The sequence below is a fragment of the Strix uralensis genome, chromosome 8 (assembly GCF_047716275.1).
Source record: "Strix uralensis isolate ZFMK-TIS-50842 chromosome 8, bStrUra1, whole genome shotgun sequence".
In the NCBI taxonomy this organism is placed as follows: Eukaryota; Metazoa; Chordata; class Aves; order Strigiformes; family Strigidae; genus Strix; species Strix uralensis.
This window is the reverse complement of record NC_133979.1, coordinates 30,403,695-30,414,591: the sequence shown is the minus strand read 5'-3', so window position 1 is coordinate 30,414,591 and position 10,897 is coordinate 30,403,695. Positions and strand designations below refer to the sequence as shown.

General features: G+C 58.0%; 1 protein-coding gene across 1 annotated transcript; it reads left to right on the top strand.

Annotated features, from left to right (window-relative positions):
• The first annotated feature begins 8,399 nt into the window (after nucleotides 1-8,399).
• Nucleotides 8,400-9,977, top strand: IER5 (immediate early response 5). Its single transcript, XM_074877261.1, has one exon. It carries the CDS (start codon nucleotides 8,541-8,543, stop codon nucleotides 9,297-9,299), a length of 759 nt encoding a protein of 252 aa, XP_074733362.1. The 5' UTR covers nucleotides 8,400-8,540; the 3' UTR covers nucleotides 9,300-9,977.
• The last annotated feature ends 920 nt before the right edge of the window (nucleotides 9,978-10,897 follow it).

Below are 10,897 nucleotides of genomic sequence, written 5' to 3'. Positions count from 1 at the left end.
CAGGAGTAATTCCCCAAATCTTTGCCCTCTTGACCGAAGTGTGTGTCCCTGCCTGCTCTTTCCAAACGTGGCTGTGGTCCAGCATCCCTAGCAAAGGCAGTGCCGGTTCACTGGGGGAACCGGCACAAACCCCATTTGCAGAGATGCCTCCTCAGCATGTGAACTGGATACCTCACTTTTGCAATCGCAGCAGCTTTACTCATGAGTATGGGGTGGGAAGGCTGTGGCACATGTCAAACTGGTTTCTGCAGTTTGTGGGGTGAGAAAGCCGCCTCCTGCTCCGGCCAGCCCCACGCCTGGGAAGCTGCAGCTTGCCAGGTGTGGTGCAACAGGCGGCAGCTTTAGGGCTTGTGTTTGCCGGCCCTTCCTTGCTGCACCTTGGATGGCTCCTTTCCCACGCTGGCAGGTATCGGGGCGGGGGGGGTCCCTGCCAAATGCACTTTGCTGAATGCAGCAAGGTTCCCTCCAGAAAAAAACAGAGTGCCGAGGAGTCGCTGGGCCAGTTTGTCTGTCCCTGTCCCTCAAAGACCTTGTACTCCCTGAAACCTCACAATCGTCCCGTGATTTCCACCTGTGCTTCGTGCTCTTCAGATCTCCCACCTTCCTCACTGCTGCTGTTCCCCACACCATGCTGCAGCCCTTGTCTCCCGCTCTGGCAGCTTTGGGCTTCTTGCTGGGATAGAGGAGGAAAACCAGTGTGTTTCCGAGCAGGGGAAGGAGAGCTTGGGTTGGACTGGAGCTGCTTGGCAGTTCTGGTTTCCTCCTGCCAACAGTGTCCCAGCAGAGCCCTGGTATTTACTCAGTACCTGTGCTCTGCAGTGGCAGTGTATCCCAATGTGCTGCTGTGCCCTAACGACTCACATATTGCAAACGAGCTTGGAGGTGGCAGGTTGTGTAAAGTGTAAAGCTTCCCAGAGCTGTTGAGGGCTGAAAATAAGGAGGCGCTACCGAAATGTAGGGAAGCTGCAAACTTTCCAGGAAAAAAAAAAAGACAGCCTTATCTTTGATGCTGGAAATTAATTTATGCAATGTAGTAAATGATTTAGATTTTCACATGGAAGCCACTACAACCGCGCTGCTATGTATTTTTTAGAATGGGGGGATTTTTGCTGTTTCTTGTGGGAAACTCTGCTTTTGGTTTGGAAGCAGCAGGGAGTGTTTCGGTCGCTTTTTGGCATGCTCGGCTAACTGATTCCTCCCTGGGAGAGGAGTGCTTAGTGCATGGCCCACAGCTGCAGAACTGGTCAGGAGAGATCTGATTAAACACTTCTGCACCAAAAAGTGCCAACTCGTCAAAATCCCAACCGTCTGCACGAAAGAACTGGGCTCACTGAGACTTTTATCAGGAAAATTTTTGCGGCGTGTGTGTACACGCACAGGGATGTGTGTGATCCCATGCTAGCCTGGCGCAAAGAATATGCATTTGGCATGGAAAGGATGGCTTTCCCTCTTGAGGAAAAGCTGGACTAGTTTGAATTTGGATTTGTAAAAGTATAGGGGATTTTTTTTTTCCCCCAGAAAAGGTGTTACAGCTAAAGGAAGAAGTGATAAAACAAATGGGTTTCAGAAGCTTCGGTGTTTTTCCTCCTCGTTTGCATTTTTAGTGAAAGTTGTTGAAGATTTTCAATGGGGGTTGTAAGAGGAGGATTAAGGCAGTGATAACTTGATATAAAACACTAGTCTGTAGCTAAATATTCAGTGTTGTGGTGGGCAGCGAGGCTTTACATCAAATCCTGAGGGTTTCCATCAAATCCTACCCACTCGTGGCCTCTCTGCATTTGTAACTAGGTTTCCTGAGCCTCATTTTTACAAATCTGTGGGGACTTCACTGTGAAGTGCAAAGGGGACAGACGTCATGAGGCCTCAGCTGTATGATGGCATGGTGACCTGACAGCAGCAGCTCCGAGGCGCTAGAGGAAAAAGATGCCAAGAGGTGACTGCTCCTTGCCAAGAAGAAGGCTTGGATGCTGGATGCTCCTGGTCCCATGTGCTGGAGCCGGTGGAGCGGGTTTCCCTGGGCTTGCAGTTGTCTGGGAAGGAGTGAAGCGTGACCAGAGCTTCTCCTGTGGTCAAGGCTCTCCTCCTGTTACTATCTCTTGTGGGCTCTTGTCTAACGAGAGTTGGTTTCATGCCATAGCTGTGCCCTTGGGTGGATTCGCAACAGTGCAAGACCTGTGGGCAGCAGAGACTGTAATCCCTGACTGGGCAACTGATCAAAAATGGTAAAAATGCCATAAAGTACGGAATAAATGAGCAAATGCAAGGTGATAATTCATGGTAGGATGTGGGATGACTATTCAGAATAAGGGTTGTTTGGGAGAAAATTAATTTTCCTCTTTGTAGTGCATGAGCGATCGGTTATTTAATGATGATGAAAATGGGAAATGAAGTTGAGCAAAGGCAGCATTACTTTCTGGGGAGTGAACCTCTGGTACTGCCTGCCACAGGATGCCAGGGATGCTGAGAGTTTACCTGGATCCAAGAAGAGGTTAAATTACATGAGTAGCAAGGTGCTGGACTGTCAGAGTCCTTGTTACTTTTTTAAGTGGGTGACATTGGAAGGAACTTTCCCCCGGCAACCTTTCCCCGTAACCTACCTCAGTATCCTGGTGTCCGTGGATGACCTCGCCAGGGCTCTGCGCTCCGTCATGTAGTCAGCCCCACAAACCAGGTGAAAGACGAGGTGGCCAAAGGAAGGTCCCTACAAGAGAGAAGGGGCACAGATCAGAAAGAGTCGGGGGAGTCAATGCCTGCTGGCAGGCACAGATGTTTTATTTTGCAGTTTCCCTTGATGGTGGGAGGAGGGATTCACCACAGACAGGGTCTGCTCTGCCCTTGCTCTCATCGGTGGTTGCTACTCTGAGGACTCAAGGTTGCCTCCTGGGATGCCTTTGGACTTTTAATAAGCACAGTGTGTGGTGGGATTTGCTGGCAAGTCCCAAGGACCCTGGTCCCTCCTCTCGTTAGCAGGGAGTGGAGCAGGCAGCCTCGCCGAGGATAACGGCTCTGTGGCTTGGGAGTGTCATCGAGCAACCTCCCCATCACGCCTGAGCGGGAAGCAGTCGCACAGAGGACACATCTGCGCTCTGGGATGTGCAGAGGGCTGCAGTTGTCATTTGCCTGCCGGCTAAAAGGAAGGTGACATTGAGATACAGGGAGAGAGAAAAAAATAATTAGGCTGAGACTCCTTTGGGCAGGCGATCTACCCCACGGTTTGCTGAACTGTGACTTTGGCTGGCTCCGTGTGGAGTTCCACGATTAATTTGAGATGTTTAACCCCGTTCTGGGCTGCAGGTGAACGACACCGAGGCTGCCTTCTTCTTTAGCAAAGAGTTTGCTGGGGAGCGAATTGCTCCAGCAGAAAGCCCAGGCTTTGTCGGGCAGCCGGAGGGTCGTCTGCTGGGCTGCATCCCAGGGCTGTCCTGCTTCTTTTCCCCCTGGACACACGGCAGCCTCGGTCTTTGGCAATGCCACAGGACCCATTGCAGGCATATCAGAGAGGGAAAAAAAAATACAGGAAGGTGGACTACAATAGAAGGGTTGTCTGATAGGAAACCCCGGACAAATAAATGCATTTTTTCCCCAGGAAACCCAAACCAGTTCCATAAAACACTGTAAGATGTGGGGCCACATTTTTCCAAGGGAAATGTCTGCCTGAAGAAGCTGATAACTGGGAGTGGGATTTTTCCCCCCCTCTCTTCTTTGTGTTTGCAGAGGCTGCTGGAGGAGTAGCAGGATTTCTGATGGGCAGGGGGCCCAGGTCACGGGTCTCCAGGGGAGGGGAGGGAAATCCCAAGCCAGTGGCTCAGGGTGAGGGAAGGGAAATTTTAAATCATTTTTGCAGGGGGAAAAGGGGGAATCCCAGGTCACCAGTGAAAAAAAAGGCATGTAGGAGGGACTCCTGCCTGCCTGTGGTATCTACAGTATCATCTTTGCCGATGGGAAGGGGGTTTTTAACCCTGGAAAACCCCTTTGCTTTCTAGTACGCGGCTGTGCTGCAGGTTCACACCCCACTGTGGTCTCAGGGGCAGGTGTCTCGGCACTCTCAGAAGCCGAGGGAGCTGCTTCCTCTCCTTTGGGTTTAAGTTTGTGTTGATTTGTTTGTATTTGTTTCGCTTGCACATTGTGTTTGGTTTCCCTTCACCAGTGATGAGCGGTTAGCACGCTTGGCTGTGTTTTGGGATGTTTCCCCACTCTTCTGACCTTATCTCCAAGCATGGATAAACCAGAGCAGTGGGGAACTCGAGGGGATTAGTTACCGATATCCGATTGCTGCAGGTCCAGACCACATCCATGCAAATCATCGATTTTTCTGAAGGAAAAAAACCAACCCCAAACAGGCCTCCTCCTCCTCCTCCCCCTGAGCTCTGCGTGGGTCCCTCACAATTCAGATGTTTGTTGTTCCCATCTAGAAATGAACTTGGGCTGCGGATGAATCCACGTTTGGAAATGTTCCTGTGCTGTCCTGCTCCTCTTCTGTCAGCAGTCCCTGGGGATGTGCCTGGATCTCCCTGGGGCTTTGGCTGTCCTGAAGCTCCATTTTTGCTGCAGGCTGCTGTTGGGCTGAAGGCTTTTGCCCCAACCAGAGGGAGGTCTGGTTTGTTCTCATCTTCTTCCCAGGAAGGATCTAACTCATGAATCGTGGTCCCAATCGAAGACAGAGGGGACGATGCGCTGCAGTGGTGCTGGGACAGCCAAGAGAAGTGATGGATGACTTCAGCCTGTGCTTTGAGGAGACCCTCATTTCACTGCCCGTCCTATCCAGAGGGTTTTCCACCTCTTTGCTGCAGCTGGCTTCCCCCTGGGGCCTGGCCGGAACATTTGGTGACAGCCAGAGAGAGGCTGGCGGGGGTTGTGGGGACTGGGGATGGGGACAGGCGCCGCTGTTGAAACAGGATCTTGCTAACCACATCCTCAGCCCCACCGCCGCAGGTTCGGGGCGGCCGCGCTGTGTGCCATATGGCCTTGCCGGTACGGCCCCCAGCCACGCTGACGCCGCGTGGGCTGTGTCTGGGGGGGACGGGAGCACCCCGGCCGGGGTTTTGCTGCCCTAGGTGGGGACGCAGGCAGCCGACACACAGCCCCAGCCGCTCTGGGCCAAGATGCAGCCGCGCGAATCCCCGAAGAGCTTCCCGGCGCCGACCACCGAAGGCGGATTTAAACGCCTCCAAAAAACCCAGCGGTGTGCGCAGCCCTCTGCAGTTATTATTTGTACCACAAGCTGCTTCCTGCCCCGAGCTGCTTTTATCTCGCATTGTTTTCCTTTCCAGGTGGGGCCGTGGGCTCCCCGCTGCTCGGCCTCCGGGGCTGCCTCCTCCGCCGGCTTGCCGGCCACACCGCCGGCTGCAGCTCGCTGGCGGAGAGGCCACCTTTGTCTGCCAGCCCGTCCGCCCTCCTCCTCCTGCCAGAGCTATTTCGGGAAACAGCAGCTGAGCCGAAGGATTGTTAATTGTTCGTCAAACCCCTTCCAGCCTGGTTAGATCACATGCGGAGATTAGAGTGCCCCGTCACACCCTTCCCTCCGCCTCCTCCTGTATTCCCCCTGACCCACAGGGATGGGGGGCAATGCCCCTTCTGTGGGCAGATGGACAGACACGAGGCATGTCCGACTGTCCAGGATGCCGTCCCCACGGAGGCGACGGCTCCCACGCCGTGCCGAGCCGTGGGTATCCCCGAGATGCTGAGCCGTGGGTATCCCGGAGATGCCCTGCTCAGAGGGCAGCCCCAGCAGGGTCACCCACCAGCGAGGACCGAGGACCGGCTGCGGGTGCAGGCAGGAGCCCAGGGCAGGCAGGCAGGCAGGCAGACAGACAACAAAGCCACCCCAGGCGCTGACCTCAGAAGCTACCATGTGACTGCCTCAAACTTACTAAAGCATGACATCAGCCTGGGAGGGAAGGGCAGGGCTGCCACCAAAATACTGCCTGGCTTAAACAGGCTGCCTGTACGCTGCCTGCGCTGCTGCCGGTCCTCTCCTTCTGCCTTCCTCTTGCACTGCCACCCCTGGGAAAGCAATCCTCCTCCCGCCTCTTTGCAAAGGGCATGGAATGCAGGCAGGAGCAGGGCAGATGTCAAGGCAGGGCTTTGGTGCCCTGGGAATAACACATGCTGCGGGTTGTAGCTGACACCGGGCACGGTGTCGGTGGGTGAAACTGGTGGTAGCGGGTAGTAGCTCTGCTGTCTGATGGTGGCGTGCACCTCTGCTCCTCCGTGCTGGCTCCCAAAGTCCCCTGTCTGAGCACTAATAGGGATGAGGGACTGCTTGGTACCTGTCCCCATTGTGCTTATCCCTCGCCAGGGGAGGGGAGAGGCTGCCGGCCCGCCCACTCCTAGGCAGGGTAGGTAGCCAAAACCTGGCGACTGGCGAGAAATGATGCCTCATGCCATCGGGGTGAGGCAGCGAGCGGGAGAACAGGTCGGTCCACCCGGATCCAGGCATCTTTACTCAGCAGAGCTCTCACGCTGTGTCTCCTCCACCCGCGTTTGGCTTTTTCCAGCCAGTGGGGCAGCTTTGCACCGCTGCTCTTCATCCGCATCCGACTTGGGAGTGAGTGGAGATGTATCAAACCTGGTTTTATCCTTCTAACCCAGGTCATCTCTGCTGAGGATGCAGGTGCCTGGATCCTGCAAACAGCAGTTCCAGAACAACTCGCCTGGTGATGCACAAGCCTTTTCTCAGGGGCACAACCGAAGGCTGTGCCGCAGAGAGGGCACCGCTGGTGAGCAGACGTGCCGGCTTCGGGCCAGCAGGCGTGACTGCAGTCCCAAATATCCAAGCCCAGACCTGCCCGGGCTGGTTAGACTGACCTGAGGGCTTAGGCCAGGGTGTTGCCGGCCCTCCGAGGCGCAGGGAGCAGGTTTGGCGGGTCTGGAAACCCTTGGTTCCCATGGCCAGGGCTCGCGTCCCTCCAGCCTCCCACGCCGGGCGTGGGGGGGACAGCCCTGCTCTCTTCAGCCAGGAGAGGCTCATCCTGGCATGGGCAGGGGGAAAGCCGAGACCGGCTGTTTTGGCCGGTGTTTTGGCTGTGCAGTTGAGTGTGCTCCAGTCTAGTTGTTTAAGACTGAGTGTGGCAGGTTTGTGCAAGAGGAGGTGGACATTTTGAGATGTCAACTCCCAGGTTGACATACTGTCGTGTTCAACATCCAGAGAGAGGCATTTGAGGTTTTCCAGCTGCGCTCAAGCGGAAGGAAAACATGTATTTGGTCCAAGTGTGGGGTTTCTTTGAGGGAAGGCTCTTGCTATGTCAACTGTGTCTTGATGTGGCTGAATCTTCACCTGTTTTTTGTTACCACTGTGACCAGCAACCCCCTTGTCTTTACAGCAAGCCAGGATGTGGTGGCAGATCCTGCCAACAAAGCATCACGACAGGCTGCAGCTCTCGTTTTGGGGGACAAATCCTTTGGAAAAAAAGGGATGGAAGCAAGTTGTCATGTGTCAACTGGGAACGGAAACTGATACTCTGGGGCGGCACGTTGAACTTCCTTAATTTTGGGCCCTTTCACTTCTTCCCTCCTTGCAGACAGTGGTTGCTGCTCAGTGGAAGAAGGAGAGTCCCCACTCCACGCCCTGAAACACCCCCTGAGCTTTCTCAGAGGCTTCTCAGGCACCTGGAGCTGTGTCTGGGGGGGTGAGTTGTCCCCTGTGGCCACCAGCCACCAGGCTGGCCCTGCCACCCGGTTTCACAGCTACAGCAGAGCGAGTTCCCAAACAAAGTGTTCCAGGCTGCCGTGGGCCCCATCACCCCTGGAGATGCTGGTGGCCTGTTGTCCTCCCCCAGTCTCCCTTGTAGCCCTTCCTGCCCCTGTTGTGGATCTTCCTCTTCTGTCCTGGGCTTTCTGTGAGCTTCACTGCAGGACCCCCGGCTTTCTGCTCGACATCGGGGCAGATTTTCCTTGAAATACTCAAAGGTGTACTTCCCCTTCCAGCCGACACCAACACCAGTTCCTTCTCTAAGAGGACACGTCAGAGACCGGTGCTGAAATTGGGGGAAACGTTTCTAACCTGCACAAAACAGGGGTTGCTCTTGGTTTGGGTTGTTTGGGGTTTTTTTTCACCTCCCCGAAATGTTTCAGTCGTTTCGGCCAAAATTCCCACTGCTGCCTGTCGGTGTGAACAAGCCAATGTGGGGTGCAGTGAAGCTGGGGTGCTTCAGAACGAGGGGTGCTGCAGAGCCTGGGGTGCTGCCTGCTGTCCCTGCCGCTGCCGCCCGGCGGGCCCCATCACCAGCCGGGCTCTGGCGTTGCCGCTTTAAGAACCCTCTCCGCGGGGCGAGCTTTCGAACCCGCTCCTCTGCCTCGCCATTGGCCGGCGCGGGCGCGCGAGGGCCAGCCGGCGGTTGGAGCGGCCGGCGGGGCGCCCTGATTGGCCGGGGCGGGGGCGGTATAAAAGGCGGCCGGGCGCGTGGGCTCCCCTCAGTCCGCGGCGCGAAGGAGCGGCGAGCGGAGCCAGGGCGCGGGCGGAAGGTGCGGCACGCCCCCCCTCTTCCCCTCCTCACGACCCCGCTCCTCACGGCCCGGCGCCCCCCTGGCCGCCGTCCCCCATGGACTTCAAGCTGGAGGCGCACCGCATCGTCAGCATCTCGCTGGGCAAGATCTACAGCGCTCGGGGCCAGCGCGGCGGCCTCAAGCTCCACAAGAACCTCCTGGTGTCGCTGGTGCTGCGCAGCGCCCGGCAGGTCTACCTGAGCGAGCCGGGCTGCCCGCCCGAGCCGCCCCCCGCTGCCTGCGGGCCCCCCGAGGAGGAGCCGCCGCCCTGCACCGCCGCCTGGGCGGCCGGTGAGCCGCCGCCCCCGCAGGCCGAGGCGTCGAGGGGCGGCCCGCGGCTGCCCGGCGCGGACTGCGAGGGCCCCCGGCCGCGGCGCTGTTGCTGCGGCTGCAGCTGCTGCTGTTGCGCGGCGGCGGGCGGGGAGGCGAACCGCCCGGACTGCGACCCCGCCGCCCCGGGGGCCGCCACGGCCCCGCCGCCACACTGCCCTCGGAAGCGGAGCGCCGCCGAGCGGGGCCAGGCGGGTTCCCCGGTGAAGAAGCCCCGCCGCGAGGTGGAGGAGCCGCCGCCCGCGCCGCCGGGCGAGCAGGAGGACATGGAGACGGGCAACGTGGCCAGCCTCATCAGCATCTTCGGCTCCAGCTTCTCGGGACTGCTCAGCAAGGAGCCCAAGGGCCGGCGGCGGCCGCCCCTTGACAGCGACGAGCCGGCGGCGACGCCCGCCGAGCCGGCGGCCGAGCCGGGACAGATCTGCTGCGACGAGCCGGTGCTGCGGACCCTCAACCCCTGGAGCACGGCCATCGTGGCCTTCTGACGCGCCGGCCGCAGAGACTCGCCCTTCGCCGAGGGGAGGGGGGGGCCCGGCGGACAGACGGGCAGCCGGACCGAGAGGTGACCCACCACCCCCCAGCTCCTCCCGCACCCCCGGCCCGGCGGAGGAAGGGCGGGCGCGGGCAGCGCCGCGGGGCTCCGGCGAGTCCCGGCGCCCTGCCCCGCCGCACGGGAAGGACCGCGGGGCAGCGGCAGCGCTTCCCCCTTCCCCGCCCGCCCGCGGCGCCGCGGGTGCCGTCTGCCGGCACCCGCCCTGGGAGCGCCCCCGGCCCGGCCCTCCCGGAATTCCCCTGCCCGGCCGGGCCGCCGCCCGGGGGAAGCTCCCCGGCTGCCGCCGACAGCGGGGGCCCTCCCACCGGGTGATATTTTAAGCTTGGAAAGTATTAAGTTTATTAAATAAAGTCTATTTTGGAAAGGTTTAGGTCAGAACTATTACATGGTGCTTTTTAAAAGTGTTTATTGAGAGAAACGAAGTTTACAGATGCTCTGACGGAAAGTCCTCGAGCCTGTTGGTTAGGCTTGGTAACTCCCGGTCTTTGTTGTATAAAGGCTTGGGGCTCCCGTAGGGATTTTTGTACAGTGTTCTCCTTCAGTGATGTATCTTGTTTTGTATAAAATGTAATTCTACGTGTACAACACGTATTAAATATTTTCAACTGTATGAGCCTAGTCCCTGTTTGTGCCCCCGCTTGGCTCGGGGGGAGGAGGAGGAGGAGGAGGAGGAGGAGGAGGAGGAGGAGGAGGAGGAGGGCCGCGGGGAGCCGGGCAGGCAGCAGCCAGGGTGTGGTTGCTGCATGTCTGTGGCTGGATCCACCCTGCCTCGCCAGAGGCTGTGGGGTGGGTTGGAGTCCAGCTCCTCCGGGAGCCGGGGAAGAATGGGAACTTGTGTCGGGGCCACTGGAGCCCTTCCCAGGCTCTTCCAGGTGCTGCCGCCGCTCGGCCGGCTGCGGGCTCCTCCCGGGCCCGGAGCTGCCGCCGCATTTGAGGTCTTACTCAGAAACTAGCTAATGTGCAGAGTCACTCTGGGGGCGGGTGGAGAGCGGTTGCTAAATCCCAGAAGAGCAGCTGGGCGCAGGCCGGGCTTTGCTGGCCCAAGGGTCTGGGCTGGGGGTGTGCGAGGGGATCCTGCCCCAGCACGGCCTCTGCTCGCTGCCACCCGCTGCTCTGCCAGAGAGAATTTTCAGTGCCTCCTCTTTGCTGTTCGAAGAGTTGAAATCGTGAATATCGGAGCCTTTTTTTTTTCTCTCTTCCGTTATCAGTAAAACTATAACTGGGTTAAAGTTCCTGCTCTTAGGGGTGGGGAGAAAAGTTTGGCCTCCACTTCAGAGCCACTGGAGTGCCCCAGGGCGTTGCAATTAGACTGAATTGTGGGGGAAATATTTTTTTTTCCTGCTCTTGCTGGGAGATTCACTGGAGGCTTCTCTGCTCCTAATTAATGAACTTTTCAACTGAGGATTGCATCTCCAGCGAGTCAAGGAAGACGTTTGTGCGCTGTGAGAGGCAGCCTGGGATATCTGGCTGATCCTGGGGGGCCCGGCTGGGGTGGGAGAGCTGGGCAGTGGCGTGGGAGATGAGCGGTGA